A 21,619-nucleotide genomic window follows, 5' to 3' on the forward strand; every position below is an offset into this window, starting at 1 on the left:
TAACTGCAGCCATGTGACAATGGAAAAACTTTTAAGAGATGACCCAGTGTATTTTGAAAAAAAGAACAGAGATATGATTTTACAGCAGTATTTCAGCAACCTATTCAGAATGGATGGCAAGAAAATATTTGGGATAGAGGTAATTCCCATCAGACTCTTACTATATGACTATGGCTTTGACAGCAAGATTATTATGGAATACTGATAATGGAAGATTGGATATTGAAATTACTGGACTTAACAAGACTACTGAAGATGGAAGATGGAAAATGGAACTAATAGAGATAATAGAACAATGGCTACTGAAATTATTGAACCTAACAGATTCTGATGTGATGGATTAATTGAAATGTTTATTTTGACTATGGTTATGACAATAAGATTATCATAATTAGTAATGAGATGGATTAATCGATATGCTTATCTGGAAAAAAAAATTGATAGATATATTTCTTAAAGAATTGAAACCTCTCTTTGACTTTTTGTGGAAAGAATAAAGTAATGTTTATGAGATTTGATGATTAAGTAAGATAACTACTGGAGGAAAGTGATTTTATAATATGACTTAAGAGACAGGATTGTTATATATTATAGACTTATAACTGATTTGATCTTTGACAAATGGGAAGTCAATATTTTACTCTTTATTTTTTATTTTTGTTTTTTTTTTCTTTTTTTCTTTTTTTCTTTTTGTTTAACTATTTTTGATTTTGTTTTTTGTCTTTGAATGTTTTATGATTTTGTCTTGTATGTTTTATGAAAATCTGAATAAAAATTATTGAAAAAAAAAAAAGATTCAAGCCAGTTTTGTTTCCGTTCCAGTTGTGCCATTTTCAAATGTGATTTGCAGCACAACTGTAAGATTTGCTGTCCCAGCAATAAAAGTATTTGGAATGGAAATGTACTGAATAGTGTGTCAGTGTAATGCAGGCTTGTAAATAACCAATTGCCTGGCTGCTTGTGGTAAGAACTGCCTCCAGGCAACTAGGTAAAGAAATGAACATGATTTATGAATCAAATGAAGCTGCAGCTTCTCCTTCTTGAATCTATGGGTGGAGCAACGTTGGTCTTCCCCTTGCTGTGATGTATGCTGGCTTCTGTGATGGATGAAAGGAACATCTAGGAACATTTAGGCTGATGTGGGACACCATAGTTGGAACAGTGTGGATTGAACTGAAGGCCATCAGGCAGCTGGATGAGGAAGGCCCTGGGGAGTGGGCTACACTGGAAGCAGAGGTCTTGATGAAGGGCTACAAAGTCTGTGGGACCAAAAAACCCAACACATCATAAGATTTTGTTGGATGCAAGATTTGAGTTACTGTTTGGTGAATGTAACCGGCCAGTTGCAGTGCCCCTGAATCCTCTGTGAAGGTTGAAGAGTCATCTTTTTTCTTTGTTCTCCAATGCTGGTGTCCACTGTAGGTGTCCATTTTTAGTAGTGGCTTCCTTTCAATAGTTAATTCCAATTGAAACAGGCTTAAGATGTTGCATACATGCTTTTATTGTAATATCCATGTGAATTTTTAGGTATGTTTTATAATGGTTATATTCCTTTTTTGGTATATGATTCACTTTGTCTTCCTTTTATGTACGTTGTTTAGAGGTTTATTGCTCAATTATGTTACTTAAAATGTGGATTATTGTTTTTCTTATTATTAGCAACTGTATTGAATGTAGAATTTATATTGATTTTTGTTGAAATATAAACCACTGAGAATTCTTTCAAATATAAAGTAGTATATAAATAAATTTATGTACACATTGTGGGCATAAGGACAAATAACTGTAAGTCGCTTTGGGATAATGTTTCATTGTAAGCGAAAAATAGCAGCAGCAGCAGCAGCAGCAGCATTTGTGGCCTTACTTGCAATGTTCTAATGTTACTACATTTGATGTTTATGTAGAAGCGGTAGGCAAATGTGCCAGTGCATGCATCAAGGATTGACTGCTAAGTTGTGATCCTCAAGTTGTTTATTCCTGAGTAATGCTATTAATATAATTGTATTAAAGAAAAATGCTTTGGCGTGAAGCTTCTTTTCCCACTCCAGATTGGTAGGAACTCCAGGGAGCAATGGAAAACTCTACCATTCTGGAGAAAGATCAGCCAGGCTGCACCAAAGAATAGGAAAGAAAATTTGTGCTGCTGAATTTGTGGGAAATATAAGAAAGTAATGCTGTTGTATATGTTGGATTTCTCCTCCATGGCTTTGTCAGATTAGTACTTTGAGTTACAAGGTCCAGATGCTGAGGAGGCTCTGCCACTAAGAAAAAGGAAAACTGTGAAAAAAGGAAAATTCCACCAGTTGTGGCTTCTTCTGTTATAGAACAGTGTGATGGAGAAAAGCTTATTGAACTTCTTAGGGTATGAACTTTGCAGATCTAATCAAGAGTATTCCCTTCTAATAAAGTACTCTTGGTAACTATGGATGTAGGAGTTGGAACCTTCAATTAACCTCTGTAAGAACACATTATGAGTTTAGTCATCTCCCCTTTTTGAGGGGTGGGAAATGCAAACTCATTAAAATTACTTAGTGAACTTTATAAGACCTTTTTTCGGGAGAGATCAGCAGATTTGGGTCTTGCAAGATAAGCCAAAATTTTATTCCATTTTGCTGTACATATTTGATTAAGTGATTGCAGACACAGGTCTTAAATAGGAATCACAACTTCTATAGCATCTTTTTTTTAACATTTAAAAAGTTTATGGTTGGCAGGGCCTTGGAAAGAGGGATGATGGAAGTCAAAAAGGAACAAAAACATCTAAATTAAAAGCAGAAATCTATTAGACCACCAGGTTGGCTAACAAAGCAAATTTTTGTTTAAATTAATGATTGGGAATTTTGCCCTAAATTGTTATAAACTTGGCTCTTCTGCACTTGCATATGTTCCTGCAGCTCTCCCAAATCATTTGGTCTTTTAATTTATCAAGGGGCTTATTAATGGACATTTTTGTGTGCCTGCAATTCCGTTGATTCCTCTGGGGACGTTTGGTGCCCCCTTCCCAGGATAAGATTCAACAAAAGCGGCTAGAGGAAGCCTTAATTAAATGTCTGGTTTCAATGGGATTACTGCCTGATTAATCCTGCCTCTGTCTGCTTGTCAATCATGCTTGTCATTATAATTGTCAGCTATATAGCCACTAACTATGTGAAAACTCAATCCGGTTACTCTTTATTTAAATGTGTAGTTTTAGCTTAATTGATTTGTTTTACATATGTCTCAAAGAAACCTGCTTTCCATCCCCAAGTATCTGCTACTGCACTCTGTTTGTTGGGAAGGAGATCTGATCCAGCTCCATTCTACTTTATTTTAATGTGTGCAGACTTACTCACTAAAAAGTCCCACTAAGTTTTAATGAGTTTGCTCCCCAGCAAGTGTGCATAAAATCACACCCTTTCCATATAACCTCCCTCAAGTCACTCATATTCTGTGCAGGCCTACTGATTTTCACGTTTTAAAGTTGCAAGTCCTCTGTCATGGTATGAAACTATGCAGCATAGCCAGTGATGCTTAGCAGGGTTCCTTCTTCACTGTTACACAGTAATTTCCAAGTTTATTTTAACACGTCTGACCTGTCTTTCTCTTAGTCCCATATCTCTGTTTGGTTATCATCTAGTCCCGATCATCCCACCACCACTAGGATTCCCAGCTTGCAATTTTCGCAGCTCAGTAATTGAAAGAGGAGATGAGACAGCTTTGCCATCTCTCCCCACATACTCTGCAATCCTCCTCAGTCCTCTCTTCTGCCCTCTTCACCAGTTATAATGGGTAGGACTTTATCTGAGCTAGAGGTAGGGGAAAACAGGGAGAAACTGGCAGGTGGCACTACAGCTACATCATTTTTTCTCCTACTAAGGAAATGTATATATTAACTGCATTCTGAATAATGTTAAGAATCCTTATAGGGAAAGTGATAGACATTTAATAATAAGCTGACCCTGTTTTCCCTATTTCCAGTTGTCTGCAATATCTTGACTTCTTCATTTTTAGCATCTTTTAGTCATCTTCTGACCATAGCTAGTGTGCCCGCGCCTTCAAAACCAAGCTAACAATCTCTTTCTTGGCCTTCCCTCTCAAGTTGCATTCTGCAGCTAAGGCTAATGTTTTACTGCTGTTGTCTTTCAACAAAAGGAGCACTCACTTGAATGGTAATGTAGCCACTACAGATCTGATTTTTGTGTGACTTTCTCCATATGCAGTTACATGTCACTTACATGGTGGTAGTTAACTTGCAAGTGAGGAACTTGTTTGTGAAAGCTCCTGGTTTCTTTGAGTCCAGGATCCTCAGAATAGTTCATCTATCACAAGCCATGCCCATGGATGGATGGATGCATGGTAAGACAATTTCAGACATGCCAAAGATCCCAATAGGTTTTCTCAGGAGGAGTGCAGCACGTTCACAAGTTCCCCTGAGTTCAATAAGGCTTACTCCTCCAAATGAAGAGTGCATAAAATTCCAGCCTTACAATCTGATCTTATGCATGCTTAGTTGCTTTTATTGAGACTGCAATCCAATGCACACTTACCTGAGAATAAGTCCTATTGAACCTAGTGGACCTTACTCCATAATTATGTTTAGGATTTTACCATGCAGCCTGGGCCTATGCAGTTAGGCATGCTTAAGCCTAAACGGATTGATTTCAGTAAGCCTTATGGAATAGGATCGTGCTGTTACTGTGGGAATCTACCAGCGACGAGTGCGGAACCTGTTTAGGATGTCAGGGCTCAGCCTGGAATTTGGGCAAAGTAGTAAAAGGGTACCTCTGGACGTGTGCTGAATTTCTTTCCTTCAGCCCCAAGTAACTGCCTTCATGGTAGATATCTAGAACTAGGATGCAGGCTTTCTAGAGTGCTTGAACCCTAGAGACTGCTCTTTTTAGAAATTAAACCGTTGAGTTTGTATGTTTGCATAGTTCGCCAGATTAATTCCAAACGCGTTTTACAAAATTACCCCCTTGGGAAAGTTTCCTTTCAAGGAGAGAAGGGAGACAGTGAAAATATCCCTTGAAGAGAAAATACTTTTACTACTGTAGGAAAACTCGGACTACTTGCGTGAAAGCATACAGGGTCCAAGAGTGTGCTGTGTCTTTAAACGGCACCAGCCCTTTCCTGGTTTGTCCGGCTGGGGAGATGATTGACACTGAGAGAAGGCGCCGGCTGGTAACAAAAGTCTGCGGCGGCGGAGGGAGCGCGCGTTTGTTTGGAGAACAAATTTGGTCGCAAGTGGCCGCGATTCACCGCCAGGGGGAGGAGGGAACAAACAAGAGGGAAAGCCTGAAAAAGAACCTGGTTTGCGAAGAGCGCTGCCACTCCCCGGCCAGCTCTGCAGAAAGGAGCGCGTCTCTCTGCTTTGGGCTGTACAACATCACTTTCCCTGTGTCCCCTCGACCGATTTGGTGGATTATATCTGAAGCTGCTGCCGCCCTTCCTCGGCGTCACGTCATCTTGTGTTTTTTTTTTTTGAGGCTCAGTTTTTCCTTTTGGATTCCAAGTTTGTCTACATCTTCTTTGCAAAAGGCAGAGGTGGGGGAGAGTCCAACGGAAAAGGAACGGCTTGGAGGTTATAAAAGTCTCCCCTCCACCCGCCGCCGTGGCCTTTTAACAGGCAGCGCCGAACATTCTCTTTGTCTCTTTCTCCTCCTCCGACCCTCCCCGGCCCAAACATTTTTCTGTGGTTCGACATGGTGGGTGTTGGGAGGAAGAGGACGACGAGAGTATGAAGTCGGCAGGATGGGAGCGAACAATGGCAAGCAGTACGGCAGTGATGGTAAGTCCGCTTTGCTAGGGCGTCCTTGGATGGCTTTAAGTGGTGTGCGTGAGATGGGCTCCCTCGCGCTGCCAGCCGTTCCGAAGTGTCCTGAGAATTTGTAGACGTTCCCCGAGCAGCATGATTTCCCCCCCTCCGGCCATTCAGGCACTGTAAAGTTGCAACCCCTTTTCCGGGAAAATCTGGATGTCATAAGAACATAAGAAGAGCCTGCTGGATCAGGCCAGTGGCCCATCTAGTCCAGCATCCTGTTCTCACAGTGGCCAACCATGTCAGTTGGTGAAGTTCAAGGCAGGGTTGTAATTTCCTTCCCTAGTTTGAGAGGGTGTTCCTCTCGCAACCCCCCCCCCCAAATCCTCATACATGTTTACTCAGAAGTTAGCCCCACAGAGTTTAGTAGAAATTGCTCTAAAGTCTAAACATTGTGTATGCCCCTGGGGTGGTCTTCTGGGGCATTCTTCCCTTTGGCGTGGGGGTGGATGGGAGGGACGCACAGCGTGCCTGCGGCTTGTTGGGATAAGGGTGGGTGCGGGAGATGTTGTGTACGAGAAGGGGGGTTATTTGTTATTTGTTGAGAGAGATGCCTGGGAGTGTCTTATTTATGGGTTGACAAACTGATATTAAGACAGAACGTCTAGCTCAAAGGCAAAGTACAAAGAACCCGCCTTCTAAAAACACATCCCCTGGATGCATTTACAGTCGCTTTAGGTCTCTTAACAGCAATAGTCTACTCTTCCAAGGAACGCTGTTTGCAAGCGTGCAGCCGAGATGTCATTTCGCTTCTGTACTGAATTCAGGAGGAGTAAAATGAGTTGGCGGTGTGCACAGTACAGAGGTGACATACTCAGTTGCTGAAGTTTACTGTGGGTATAAACTACCACTCTTGGAGACCATAAGTGCAAACACACCCAAACTCAGTATTTCCCATTTTCACTCTCATCCTCGTCCTCTAAGGTTCCTAGTCAGTCTAGTGCTGTTATTTTAGTGCAGCTGAGCCACCCTTTGTATATGTTGTTGTATCTGTTTTTCCTGCAATTGTATCTTAGAGAAATGCTTTTTGCAGGTTGTAACCCTTTCCCATCTTGGTTATTCCATATTCCACCTCATACCCCTAAGTGTTTTCGCCTGGCATTAACAAATCTCTCCTTGGTATGCAGAGACCCCAATTGGGAAAGCTGCGTCTGCCCACCTGCTAGATCATTCAAAGGGGCTTGGAGCCATGATGGTTGGCAGTTGCTGTGCCTTTGTTATCAGGGTTAGCAGCAGCAAGGAGGGATTTACTTCTCTAACTGATTATCAAGGAAAGAGAATGTGCTGTCTGAATAGTCTGAAAAATTTGTGTCTGTAGTGCGTGGTCTGGAGATGAAGAACTGTCATGCACAAACAGTCTTGTTGTCTGCTATTTATAGAGCAATTATAACCCTATCCTAGGTTTATTTGCTTTTCAGTGAGTTCCACTCGGTTTAGTCAAATGTACTCCCATACATACATGCAGGCATAAGTGTGCAGCTTGTATTTGCAAAATGCTTCACAATCTTTGCTTTGATTTCTCATTAGCGTTATTAATATGCGTTGATTAATTGAGATTGAGACAATGACTTGCCCATGCCCATCCAGTGAGTCTGTGGCCCAGGTGACACTTAAACTTGGGTTTCTCTAACCAAAGGCCAGCAAATGTGCTGACTAAGATTTTACATGTGTCATAGTAATCAGATGTATATTGTGTTTCAGAATTGGAGCACTTCCATAAATGTGTTTTCCCTGTTTAAAAGAGTAACTGCTGGCAAAACCTGCCATATGATATTTAAATAATTGGTGGTACTCACCAAAGGTTCTTTCTGAAATACTTGCTAACTTTTAATTGGATCTTTCTTGTATGTATATTTTTGTTTTTTGCCAGACATCCAGATATAATCTGAAAGGCTAGAATGCTTTTGTATTGGGTCCCTTCAGTAGCTCTGGGTTGCATGTACCAAAGTACATGTAGGTGCTCCAGGCATTCACTAGGCCTTGTGATGGCAGTGGGCACACAATAGGTCACAGTGGGGACAGGGATTTCCCCACCACCACCATGCAAATAACATCAATGGATGCTGGACTCAAGAATTTATCTCCTCCTTTCCCTGCCCCCATTTACTTACTATATTTGTATGTGATGTGCTTTGTTTACATTCAGACATAGGGCAATCATTTGAATTTTGATTTGGAAATACCCTGTAACCAGAGAAATGGATACATTAATACACCAGAGAAGTGCCATGTTCACCATTTTGGACTACGACCTATGAGGGTTTGGTCTTGCTCTTCATTGTATAGATTCCATTTGCGACTGCAAAATTTTGTTTCTAGAGCCTTGTAGGATGTGGATGAAATGAGAACAGTTACTGTTGGAATACAACTGCTTTGGCAAAAGGGGCCAGAGGAAAAATGAATAGAGAGGATGGAAGCACAAAGATATTGATGTTTTGGTAATAGGATTTATTTAAAAAAGGAGTGGATGATTACATGAAATGTCATGTCATAAGCTTCTGCTGGTGTTTAATGGCACATCAAGGCCAAGACAAGGCCCTATTATCGCCACCTGCTGTCAACCTTATAACAACTCATTCACTACCTTTCATAAAGCTTGGTGTCTTTAACAAACTGCCAAAAAGTCTCCAGTACCAAGCCCCAGAGACTTTTGTCTTGAGGGGCCAAACCCACATTCGAATTTCTTATCGCCAAAACACTAAGCTTTCGGAGGAGAGACTCTCTAGTTTTCACGTACCTAATACAATACCAAAGAACATGATCCACCGTTTCTACCACCCCACAGAGCTCACAGTCCTCAGAGTCCATACACCCTACCCTGAACAACCACTGTTAAGAGCATGGTGTCCCGTTAGGACTCTAAACATGCTAACCTGTCTCTGTCATCCTTTCAAGTGAAACACTCTAAAGTCCTTCAGAGTTGGACAGAAGAAAAACACCCCTCGATCCGTAGTCTCCATCTCCTACTGCTTCTACCACTCACTCAGCATCAACGGTTTAACCCTACTTTTGACTCCCAAAGTGGACAGAGCTGACGTAAAAGCATTGCTCCTCTGTTCCAATACCTTCTTAGCCACCTGATCAGCTATCTCATTCCCAATAGTGCCCACATAAGCTGGGATCCAACAAAACTGAGCTAGAATACCCATATGCTTCAGTTCAGTATTCAACCTCCAAATCTCATTCACAATACTGTTTTACATCCTATGTCTCCATTCTGAATAGCCAACAAACATGACAATGAGCCTGCAAACACAACCACCCGATCAGGTCTCACATCCTGCACCTGTCATAAGCTTCTCCTAGATCTCATGTGTATTAAAGCTTAAGTGAAGAACAGGAGTGTTCAGCCCCAGGACTGTGTGGTGTGCTAGTCTAGCTGCCACTGGCCACCCACCAGCATGTGCTTGGTTGTGGTCATGAACAAAGAAAGTACTCCACAGCATGTCAGCTGAATTAATCCCCTCTTTTTTGCTTCCAGAGCTATTAATGCCTCTATTTGTGAGCATGCACAGGTGTTTGGCTGTCATGTGTAGACATAATCAAACATGGTTTGGCCAGCCATGAGAATTGCAGCTAACTACCTCAGGCGTGAGCCCACCACTATAAAGTAGTGATTTCCAACTGTATTCTTAGGATCCCTAGAGAAATCGCATAATGGCAATCACATTTTTCTGAAGGTCATGTCTACTACTACTCTTCCTGTTATGTGCAAGTTGCAGGGCAACGTTGGGTGCATTCTAGCGCCTTCTCAGTTCTTGCAGGATGAGGGCTAGGGTGAGTTATTTAGAAGTTTTCCTTGCCAGCCAAGGATCCTCTGGTTGTGATACTAATTGATTCTTATGGTATCTTCAAATAATAGTAAGAACACAGTTTCCCAAGAGTCTAGGAAATCCTATAGCGTATTTAACATAGCATGCCTATAATTCCATAATAATTAATATACTAATCTAAGTACACCCAGACAGCAAATACTTATTTATATTTATAAAACTCTCACAAAACAGCACAGGAGGTGGCATAGAGATCTGACAGAAATAGCCTCTCTCATTGTTACACTGCCAGAAGCCTCCATTGGATCAAAAAAGCCACCTTCTGTCAGGGGCGGAACACCCATTAGAAAAGACCCAATGAGTTCAACCAGTACCCTTTTGTCAATTGATCCCTTTGCAGAGTTTTAGTTAACCAGAATATGAAGGTTCCATAGGAAAAGAATAGAGAAAGAATACACATGCACATATATGGAGAAGATATAGTGGAAGAAAATTGAAAACAGGTAATACACATCCTCTGTGGAACAGATTCCACAAATCTGATTGAAAATGACCCATTCCCATCCATTTTAATTCACTCACGTCAAGTATTGTAATGTTGATACATTCAATTTTTTGCTTGACAATTTCTAACTTTCCCTGGTTCATGCTTATCACATTCCATGTTACTATTGTGTGCATCATACAACTCCGGACTTTCCTTTCACATCTGTGCGCATCAGCCTCTGGGCTTCCTTATGGCTTTGACCCAGCTGCGTCATTAGTCACAGGGCTACTTGTACTTGTCCTTTGTTCTTCACCAGTAGCTCGGTGAGTGTCTTCTGACCTGGGGGTCTCATCTTCCAGCACTATCTCGTGTTGCATTTTGGATACTCTGTTTATAGGGTTTTCGTGGTAAGAGATATTCAGAGGTGGTTTACCGTTCCCTTCATCTGAGTTTGGATGCATCTTAGTCTGGTGTTTCGGCTTTGACCATTCCGCCTTGGGTGCCCCTGGTTAGGGGTCTAGTGTCTTGGTCTAGACTCCTGACGGCATTGCTCTCAGCTTCTTCAACACTCTCAACCCCACCACCACGTTAAGGTGTGCATCCTAGAGGGGGCTTGAGAGTGTTGAAAAAGCTGAGAGCAATGCCATCAGGAGTCTATTGCATACTGTGCTTTTATCCTGCTGTGGAGACATGTACACTTGTGTAGATCATTCAGAGATGCTGGAAATCTGGAGAAATGCATGGTTTCAATGAAATGAAATGTCAGTTGTCCTCTCCCCCCCCCGCTTCATTTAATATTCTGTTTATCTTGATGTGTAGGTGAATACAATAGTAATAAGCTCTGAAAAAAATTGTTCTCAGATTAGTATAAAGCAGGGATGCAGAACCTTTGCCTTTCCAGATGTTGTTGGACTACAGTTCTCATAATCTCTGACAATTGACTATGCTGGCTGCGGCTGAAGGGAGTTCAACAGCATCTGAAAGGCCAGTGGTTTCCCAGCTGTGGTCTGATGTTTGCATTCTTCTGCATAATCTCATCAAAAATAGTCTGCCATTTTGCCAGCTCAGTAAAAGAGTAATAATTGGACAGTTAGTCTAATAGAGGGTGTCATCAGAGCTTTTTTAAAGACCAAAATGGCCACCATTGTTTTATCATTAAGATTTATATAGCCAGTATGATACATTGGATAAAGAGTTGGTCTTGACTATAGGCCAATGGCTAGTACAATAAATTTGAGGACGATAATAAGAGACTTGGATTAAAGTTTGCCTTTCGCATAGACTGGCTACATACACTCATCACAGTAAATCATAGTTAATGTTTTACCATAATGAGCAGATAGCTTCTGCTTTGTTCCTCCCATAGCATGAGCAGGAGTGACAAACCATGATCTCTGGCTTAGTGTTATGTCCAAACTGGGGATCACAGTTTGCTTCACTCAAACTATGAACAAGACCATGAACAAACGTTTGGTTACAGTCATGGTTTGTTTCAACAAAACAAATCAGTATCACCAATTCAGATGCAATGCTAAACCAGGGATTGTCATTTGTTGCTCCTGCTCACACTAGGAGAGGAGTGAAGTAGGAGCAGTCTTCATGTTTTTTTTTTTTTACAATAATTTTTATTCAAATTTTCATAAAACATAGAAAACAAAATCATAAAACATTCAAAGACAAAAAACAAAACAAAACAAAAATGATTAAACAAAAAAAAATAAAATGTTGACTTCCCATTTGTCACATATCAAATCAGTTATAGGTCTACAATATATAACAATCCTGTCTCTTAAATCATATTATAAAATCACTTTCCTCCAGTAGTTATCTTAATTAATCATCAAATCTCATAAACATTACTTTATTCTTTCCACAAAAAGTCAAAGAGAGGTTTCAATTCTTTAAGAAATATATCTATCAATTTTTCTCCAAATAAACATGTCAATTAATCCATCTCGTTAATAATTATAATAATCTTATTGTCATAACCATAGTCCAAATAAACATTTCGATTAATCCATCTCATCAGAATCTGTTAGGTCCAATAATTTCAATAGCCATTATTCCATTATCCCTATTAGTTCCATCTTCCATCTTCAATAGTCCTGTTAAGTCCAGTAATTTCAGTGTCCAATCTTCCATTATCAGTATTCCATAATAATCTTGCTGTTGTAGCCATAGTCATATAATAAGAGTCTGATGGGAATTTCCTCTATCCCAAATATTTTCTTGCCATCCATTCTGAATAAGTTGCTGAAATACTGTTGTAAAGTCATATCTGTGTTCTTCTTTTTTACAAAATGCACTGGCTCATCTCTTAAGAGTTTTTCCATTGTCACATGGCTGCAGTTAATTCCATATATTTTCTCTATATCAAGCTCCATCACATCATTCCAGTCCAGAAGATTATCCAAGCCATTGATAACTTTATCTCTAATATCTTCATTAATTTCTTCAGAGATAACGTTAAATTCCAAACAGTAGATTTTATTTCTAAAATCCATAAACTCCAGATCTTTTTCCAATTCCACATTTGTTCCAATCTCCAGGGGTTGTATCTTCCCTTTATTTTTTCTTTTCTCATCTCTGATCTCATTCTCCTCTCTCACAGGATCCCCTATTTCTTTAAGCTCCTGCGTCATTTTGCTCAGTTCAATTTTCAGCTCCTTACTACCCTGTCGCAGGGTTTGTTTCGTTATCTCAATCTCATCCATTATTTTCTGAAACATAATTACTTCCAGATTCTCAGCCACTTTCTTGATTGCCATTTTTAAAACCACGAAAACAAAGCAAAACAAAAATAAAGAAGAACCACTTATTTCAGCAACAATTGGGTTAATATTCCAGGCTTGATGACATCACAGTATAAACAGAGCAACCTGCCTTATCTCTCTATGTTCAAGAATGCAAAATAAATTTAGTTCCCAGCATCAAAACAGTTAGTGGCGTCGTGAAGAAGCAGATTCGTCAAAATAAAATAGACCAAAAAGAGAATAGTCCCAGACAATATAATATTCCTCGGAATAGAAATCAGGAATAGAAATCCCTCTTCTGTTTATTATCTTTAGAATGCACTTCCAGGACAGCTTTTTGCGACAGAAACAGAGATAAGCTGTTAATTTCGTGAATAACAGAGAAGAGCTATATCTCACCCAGAAGTTGTCCAAAGCCGATCAATCTGACAAATCTCCTTTTGCTGCAACAATTTAAACCAAGTAAAAAAAATAATAGAAAGAAGGGTGCTTGCCTGTTAGTCCGTTCTCTCTTTGAAGAAAAGATAAACGTATCGCTTAAGCAGATAGAGCTTGTTAGGAAGTCCGTCCGGCATTGTTGGCTGGACCTTATCTCATAAATTAATGAAATCCAGTCCTCCCAACAAAAACAGGCTTTTGAGGTTGATCTCTACGTTTCTCCCTGCCCGGGAGAAATTTCATCAGTCAAAAAAAAAATGTTCTGACTGATTTATATCTGAATAAGCTTCTTTTGAGGCGGGAGCCCGTCCCAAAAGCAGGCACAAGCGAAGTCACCCTTCCCGGAAGTCCAGGAGCAGTCTTCATGTTGATGGTAAGCCATCGTCTTCTCCCAGGCGTTTTAGCATGTGTTTTTAAATTGCTTTTTAAAAATGTGTTTCTAAATTTGTATATTTGTTTTTAATTGTTGTAAACCGCCCAGAGAGCTTCAGCTATGGGGCGGTATACAAACAAACAGTAGTTTATCAGGCTGTGTTAACTAACTCTACATCATAGGAAGTTGGTTCCTACTGACTTCTCCATTGATTTCAGTGGGATTTAAGGATGACTAACGTTGTTTGTATTGCGTTAATAACATTTTGTTTAAAGCCATAAACCACCACTACTACAGTGTAAATACAGCAAAAGAATCAGTTTAACATATTCAGCAAGCAAATATACAGACAAAAAGAAATAGAAAAACACTTCTCCTTGCCCCCTTTATAAATCATGTGTTGGCCCCACAATAAGCTATATAGGTGTTTAAATATAATGAAATACATGCACATCCCACCTATTCTAAGTTTTTTTTTTGTGGAGCCTGGTTGCCAGAGCGAATTTTGCTACTTGGGTGGTAGTGAATATATCTTTGCCTACAAGCAGTGTACAAATCTAGTCCAAGAGGGGGTTCTATTTGACAGGGATCAAAGGGTATAAGAAATTTGTGCTTAACAATGTTTGTATTAATGGGAGGCATCCTTGATACAGTGTTCGATGGGTTGGAATGTTGTTAAACTTCTCATCCAAGAAAGCAAAGGGTATACACTCAAGATGTAAGGATATGAATGATGTTAGAATAATAGAATATTAGAGTTGGAAGGGGCCTGTAAAGCCATTGAGTCCAACCCCCTGCTCAATGCAGGAATCCAACTTAAAGCATACCCAACCAGTGGCTATCCAACTGCCTCTTGAATGCCACAAGTGTTGGAGAGCCCACCACCTCCCTAGGTTGTCAGTTCCATTGTGACTCATACCCAGTAGTTAGGAAGTTTTTCCTGATGTTCAGGCAAAATCTGGCTCCCTGTAACTTAAGCCCATTTTTCTGTGTCCTGCGCTCTGGGATGATTGAGACGAGATCCTGTCCCTCCTCTTTGACAGCCTTTCAAGTACTTGAAGAGTGCTGTCATATCTCCCCTCCATATTCTCTTCTCAAGGCTAAACATGCCCAGTTCTTCCAGTCTCATCTCATAGGGCTTTGTTTCTAATATCCTGATCATCCTTATAGCCCTTCTCTGAACCTGTTCCAGTTTGATTTTCTTAAAGGAGTTGCAGTGAGGGTTGTAAAGTAAGTCTCTGGGCCAAATGTTATTTCATATAATAGATACCAATAGGAATAAGACATTTGTGTGTTTGGGTACAAATCCCACCCCATTAAAGAGAGAATCTATCTCTGTTAAATTAAATTAAAGAGAGAATCTAACTCTGTAGAGCTTTGCGCATACCATGGACTGCGAAAAACACAAATAATTGGGTGTTAGAACAAATTAAACCAGAACTATCGCTAGAAGCTAAAATGATGAAACTGAGGTTATCATACATCATGAGAAGACATGATTCACTAGAAAAGACAATAATGCTGGGAAAAACAGAAGGGAGTAGAAAAAGAGGAGGGCCAAACAAGAGATGGATTGATTCCATAAAGGAAGCCACAGACCTGAATTTACAAGATCTGAACAGGGTAGTTCATGACAGATGCTCTTGGAGGTCACTGATTCATAGGGTCGCCATAAGTTGTAATTGACTTGAAGGCACATAACAACAAAATCTCTGTTCTAACATCTCTTTGGGGGGAAAAGGTAAAATCTCAGTATTAATCCCATAAGCATGTAGGGTAGTTCTTTCAGAATTTACTGAAACATCTGGGATGAGGTTTATAGTTCTTGAAAGTGCTTTATTTTGTTTGGTAGACATTCTTGCAAGCGAGCTTCAACCAATATAAGGCAAGTGCAACATGAGCACAAGTTTCAATAGAGATTAGTCCAATTTTTGCTCTTAAGAGAACTGTGCGTGTACCCTGAGGAATAGGAAACGGAGATCTCATAGAAGAATTCTGCACCACCTCCAAAATAGAAATATTGATATACCCTCATTTCTGTACCATACGTTAGTTGCAGAGCTACCTTCTTTAAAAATACCTTGAGAGAGGCAACTACGAAACTGGAATCCTGGGAACTGTAGTTTGTTAAGGGTGCTGAGAGTTAAGAGACCCCTATCCTCACAGAACTACAATTCTCAAAGTTCCCTGGAAAGAGAAATTGATTATAAAACCACTCTGGGAATTTTAGCTCTGTGACAGGAATAGTTTTCTTGACAACTGGTAGACTTAAAAAAATCAGGTAATTTATATGAGTTATTGAAAAATGTCAAAACTCTTGAGTAACAACTGGCAATAGTCAACTGTGTTTAGATATTCTGTGTATGAGATTATGTTGGGTATTAGTTTTGGGTTAAATGAAGGATATAGAAAGATAGATCTGTGTGACTGAAAACTATTAGTGCTTGCTTGGTTTGAATTTGATGCTTGTATTTGCCTTATTTGGGACTTTTAACATTTCCTCTAAAGTACTGGTGCCCAACCTGGTGCCCTCCAGATGTTTTGGACTATAACTTCATCAGACCCAGCCAGCATGGTAATTTTTTTTTAAAAAAAACTTTTTTAAAAAAAGAAGCAGCAGCAATGCCACAAAAGCCAGTGTCAGGTAGGGTTGAATGGATCTGTCAGTTTAGGTTTTCTGATTCTCATTTTTCCAATCTTAAATTCAATTCTCCACAATTCTGCCATAATTTGCATTTTTAAAAAAAATCCTCATGAAAATGTGTCCGCATTTTAGTGCAGATCCCTTCTAGGCTGCTTTCACATATAAGACTTACTGCATCAGTTTTGCGGATTAAAATGGTAGCGCTTCTGTCCTGATGTCTAAAATTCTTTTCACACTGCAATACCTGTTGCATTAAGGAACTGAGGCTTTTTCAGCCAATATACTGGCATTTTGCACAAATGTCTTTCACACTGCCGCAACAAATGTCTCATTTTCTTCCCTCACTTGTTTATACTCATGCACACTGAACTTCCCCCGTAATTCACTGTGCAAGTTACCCGCACCTACACTGGTAGGTAGGAATACTGGTACAACTTTTTTCAGGCAAAAAATTAAGGCAAAAACATTGACTTTTGCTTGAAGGGTGGGAATGCATGGCATGCTGGGATGCCTGTCACATGAGCTAGCACAAAACTCCCACAATTTTATGGGTTCCCAAGCTTGCAAACGGTTTCTTTTTGGAATCATTTATCATGGAAGTGAGCACCAAGCTTCAGCTATATTCCACTACATTTCCAGAACTAGCTTTTACATTGTATGACAATCAAATAAAATGTGCAAATTACCAGGTAAGAAATAGTTGGAATAACGGAATAAAGTGTAGTGTGAAAGCCGCCCTAATAAACACATTTTTGTATGCAGTTTTGACTATTTATACTTTTTTTGTAAGCATCCTCTGATACAATGCATTTTGGTTATTTTCACTAATACATTTTAATGCACAGTTTTCAATAATATATGCATTTTTGTAAGCATTGGTTGGAGAACTACGTCACAAAATTTGGATAAGTGGCATTTTAAAGGATTGCTGTCTTTTGGTTCACATATTGGTTTGAGAAGTGCAAATTAGGTGGTTTCTCAATAAAATGCAAACAAATCTCAATTTTTCCCCCACCCCAACTGTCAGTCCCAGTGTTCTCTGGCATGTCCTTGCCAGCCCAGGTGCTTACATCAACACCTGTTGCTCTCTGGGAGGTCATTTGGGGCCCCTGGGTTGTAGGGCCTGAGACTTTAACTGCATAACTGTCCTTACTCTGTTTTTTCTAGGATGGCAGATTCCTAGGCTTAGACCTGGATCAGTTAAAAATAATAATCATGAATTGATTTATTAACAAAAGAGTGAAAGTATGAGTGTGTGTTCAGGTGTGGGTATTTCTAGTGCTAACGGTGCAATTGGGAAAGAAGTGTCTGGTACATCTAGTACACCCTTCCAGTGGAAGAAAGAAAAACAAACAGGAAGTCCTTGTTCAGGATTCTCCTTGAAACAGGAAATTCCTGTGCCCGGTTTAGTGTGATAAATCATGTGACACTTGTTTCTCTATGGGTTGTAAGATAAGATGTTCACACTGGAATTGAGCAGTCGATAACTTCCTCTCTGCTCTTGTAAATGCATTCTGGTCATTGGAGTCAACCTCTTTCTGTCTCTGTCGGAGAATACTAGGGATTCTTCCTGTATGATGCTTAGGTAAATCAGAGAATATATTTTTCCTAATTTTGAATGCATATGAAATGCTGTTCTACTAAAGGCTGCTTCTAGTGCTGCTTATCTCGTAAGACAAACAACATGAGTAGGAAGAAGAACATATAATTCTTTGTGATGTCTTGTTAGAGTAGCTAGAAAAAGTGTTTGACTTGTGCAACTTGCAGATCAGCCTCAGGAAAGTATGCTTTTGCACTCCTTTTGTACTAACACCCCAGATGTATGAGGAACGGATAATAAAGTAACAGGCTTTGGTCTGCTAAAGAGAGACATTCTTAAGAAGCATGGGTTGCTGCTATATGGGAATCAAGTATCCTATTCAGGGCCAGCCCCAGGCATGCCGGGGCCCTTGGACACCAGCTTGACCTGGGCTCTGGCACACGCAAACATGCACACACGCCCCACCTACCTACCTAACTACCGGATGGGCAAGAGAGCGGGTGGGCAGGCGAGAGAGAGAATGGGTGGGTGGGCGAGCAAGAGGGCAGGGGGGAAGGCCAACAAGCGAACGAGCGAGTGGGCGTGGGGAGGGCAGGAGGGTGGGTGGGCAGCTCCCTCCCTGCGATCCATAGCAAGGACCCTGCTGCGGAAGAGGAGCACTACTCCCCCACCCTAATGAGGGGCCCTTCAGGGGCCCTTTGCCATGGCCCCACCTGGCCGCCCTTTGGCACCAGCCCTGATCCTATTCCATATAGCAGCCCAGGTCCCCTCTTCTTTGGAAGAATGTGGTTCTCTAATATTTGAGGGGATGCATTTGGACAAAGAGGGCAAGTAAGCGGGCAATGATAGCAACATGGAGAGGCAGCTGCAACAGCCCCCTGTGGGTTACTTTAGCATTTGTGAAATTTAAGGGAACTGCTTCCAGAAGCAGAACTGTGAGGGAAGAGTGACTCTGGGCTGGTTCACATGGTAGCTAAAATCTGTATTGAAGACGAAGCTTTTCCCATCACGATAGATTTGCAACGTTCATATATGTTGTTTTCCACAACGTTCCAACCTGCTGTTTTCCATTCACATAGTTGGCGTTCCTATCAAAAGGCTTAGTATCGCTGTTTCCTTGTGGCCCCACCCCCAAATTTACATATTTACTTCCTCCAGAGTATTGCTAAGGGAGAAGGGGAAGGGAGGTGTTTCATTGTTTCCTGTCAATTGCATGCTGAAGCTGGGGGAGCGTGGGGGGCAACCCCCCTTTTTAAGGTAGTTATGAGATGCAAGTTATTAGTGGAAGAGTGTATGTGTGCGTGCGCCTTCTGCAGCATCAAATTACTACTCTGTCCTTATTTAGTAAGCCTCAACAGGGCTTAGAGGGCTCAGTATCAACCCAAATCCCTCTTCAGCCACAGAGACAAGGAGGTCCACCGACCACAGTGGGGCTTACTTCAGAGGAAACATTCACACAAGCTCCAGGGCTGTCCCTCTCCCAAGGGGGCTGCGCTGTTTCTATGGGGAAACACCTTTCTTCTTCCTCGCTACGCATGTGTCTGACCAAGTGTCTCTTTCTGTTACTCCCCCCCCCCCCCGCTCAGGGCCGTTGTTAGTTATGTACTCTGGGCTACCCTGTTTCTGTCACGCCAGGGCATTGCTGATGCCACCAGTGCTGTGCAGGAAAGTCACAGGGGTAGTTCAGCTTTGTTTTTGCAAAGCCCAAGGGAGTTAGAATGGAAAGAGTTTGAACTGTGCCAAAGTTTTTTTAAAAAAAACAGGAGTGAAGGAAGGCAGTTTACTGGGCAATTAAGGGATGAAAGAAAGGAGGGGTTCAGGAGCAGCCAGTCGGAAGTTGCTTCTTCAGCCACCAGGAAAAAAATTGAGAATTTAGTGGGCGGAGGAAGGGGAGTATCTGAAAGTGACATTCACCCCCAGCAAAATAACTTCGGAGCAAAGCACCTACGTGGGAGGAGTGCAGCAAAGCAGTGACGGTTTTCCCTTCATTTATTGCATTTTCAGCAGGTTGGATTTAAAGGGAAAAGCACCGACTCACCTTCCCTTTGTCTACAAACCGTGCAAATTAAACGGGGGTGGGGAGGTGGTGCCCATCTCGCATTAAAACTCTGAGTGAACCAGCTCTCTATGTTTGCCATCAGGGGATGGCTGTTTCCATCTGCTTTGCCCCACCCTCCCACCTTAAGGGAGCTGCTTCCAGAAGACTTTCTTGTCTTTTAGGTTGAAGCAGAAGGTGAAGGCCCGGGGGGGATAGAAGTGCTTATTAAATTAGCTTTGGGGGTTGCTTTTGGATATTTTGGCTTGAGCTTTATTGTAGAGCTTTATGCTCATTTATATTTTGATGTATATTATATGCTTTTTTTTAGTGTTGTAGTGATTGTTCTTTTTATTACGTATTGTTATGCTACAGTATTTGGACTGTTTGTTTATGTATACCGCTTTGAGCACAAAACAATTTGTGGAAAATGCAGTATGTAAATAAATTGACTATTGACTAATATCCAGAGAGCCCTGTTGCAGCCTCCTCTCCATGATACAACCTTCTTGACCTCCCCAGAAATCCCCTGCTGTTCTCTGTTGCATGAACAACCAATATAACCGTTTTGGTTGGATGGAGGTTTCTGACTAAATGGAGGCCTGCTTGAGGCCTTATGTTCTGTGTGCTTTGCAGGGCTCAGTTTAATTCTGTTGAATTTGACTGACCCAGATCCCTTGGAAAACTGAAGTTTAAAGGGAGAGAAGAAATGATCAGAGGATCATCAAAGGAGCAACAAGGAAAAAAGAAGAGTGAGTGAGCGAGCTACATAACAACTGTAAAACCTCACCTCTTCCAGTAACAACAACAAACAACCAGCTATAGCTGTGTATCATCCCCTTTTCCCTTCCTATAATCACTCCCTTGCAAAGGGACTGTAAAAACTGGAAGGAAGAGGGAATTTCTCTCTTGCAGGATTCCTGTTGCTGCCTGCTTCCTTCTGGTCTCTGGCATCCGGCGCTAGGGATGGGTGAGAAATTTGATTAGCTTGCATTTCAAGCCGAACCTATCAAGTTCGCACTTTCAGAAACAACATGGAAACCCAACCACAGCCGTCCTTCAAAATTCACACTTATTCAAATGTTATAATGCAGTTCACCAGCCAAACAGTGTTTACAAAAATGCATATGTTATGGGCAAGTGTGCATAAAAATGAATATATGAGTGAAAATAACATGCAAAAGTGCATTTATGTAATGAGAAATTGCTTGCAGAAATGTGTACGCTAATCAAAACCACCTATAAAAATGTGTTTATTAGGAGAAATTTGCAGTAAAATGCTGGACAATTTTCATGAGGATTTTTGAAAAAAAAATCCCACAAATTGCAGCAGAAATGTGGAGAACTGAATTTAAGATTGGAAACATGAGAAACTGAGAGTACGTAAATTGACCAATCTTTCCATCCCTAGAGTGCGCTGAGCTCTGCTTTACTGTTGTTTACCTCTTTCAGGCAATAGCATACTGCACTCCAGCTGCTGGAGAGTGAGTCTTTGAGTCAGGAGCCAGTTGGAGTGCCCCCCACAGGCACTAGGGAAAGTTGCAGCTTCGGAGCAGACATGATGGGTTGTGGGCATTAGATGTTGTTTAACATGTACATGAGGTTGCTGAGTGGGGTCATATGGAGTTTTGGAGTGCATTGTCATCAGTATGCTGATGTAAAGCAGCTCTGGTTCTCCTTTTCATCTTCTGCGGGTGAGGCAATGGATGTGCTTAATCAGTGCTTGGTTGCGATAATAGACTCCATGAGGGCTGGTAAACTGAAGCTTTATCCAGACAA

The 21,619-nt window shown here is 40.9% G+C and overlaps 1 protein-coding gene across 1 annotated transcript in view; it reads left to right on the forward strand.

The window, feature by feature from the left end:
- The first annotated feature begins 5,143 nt into the window (after window positions 1–5,143).
- The window catches only part of FBXL7 (F-box and leucine rich repeat protein 7), a 205,636-nt gene continuing 189,160 nt past the window's right edge, over window positions 5,144–21,619 (forward strand). The window contains exon 1 of the mRNA XM_061589580.1: window positions 5,144–5,767. Within this exon, the coding sequence (XP_061445564.1) occupies window positions 5,731–5,767 (37 nt within the window). The 5' untranslated portion in view covers window positions 5,144–5,730. The remainder of the gene's footprint in view (window positions 5,768–21,619) is intronic.

Source organism: Rhineura floridana, chromosome 1 (genome assembly GCF_030035675.1).
Source record: "Rhineura floridana isolate rRhiFlo1 chromosome 1, rRhiFlo1.hap2, whole genome shotgun sequence".
Classification (NCBI taxonomy): Eukaryota; Metazoa; Chordata; class Lepidosauria; order Squamata; family Rhineuridae; genus Rhineura; species Rhineura floridana.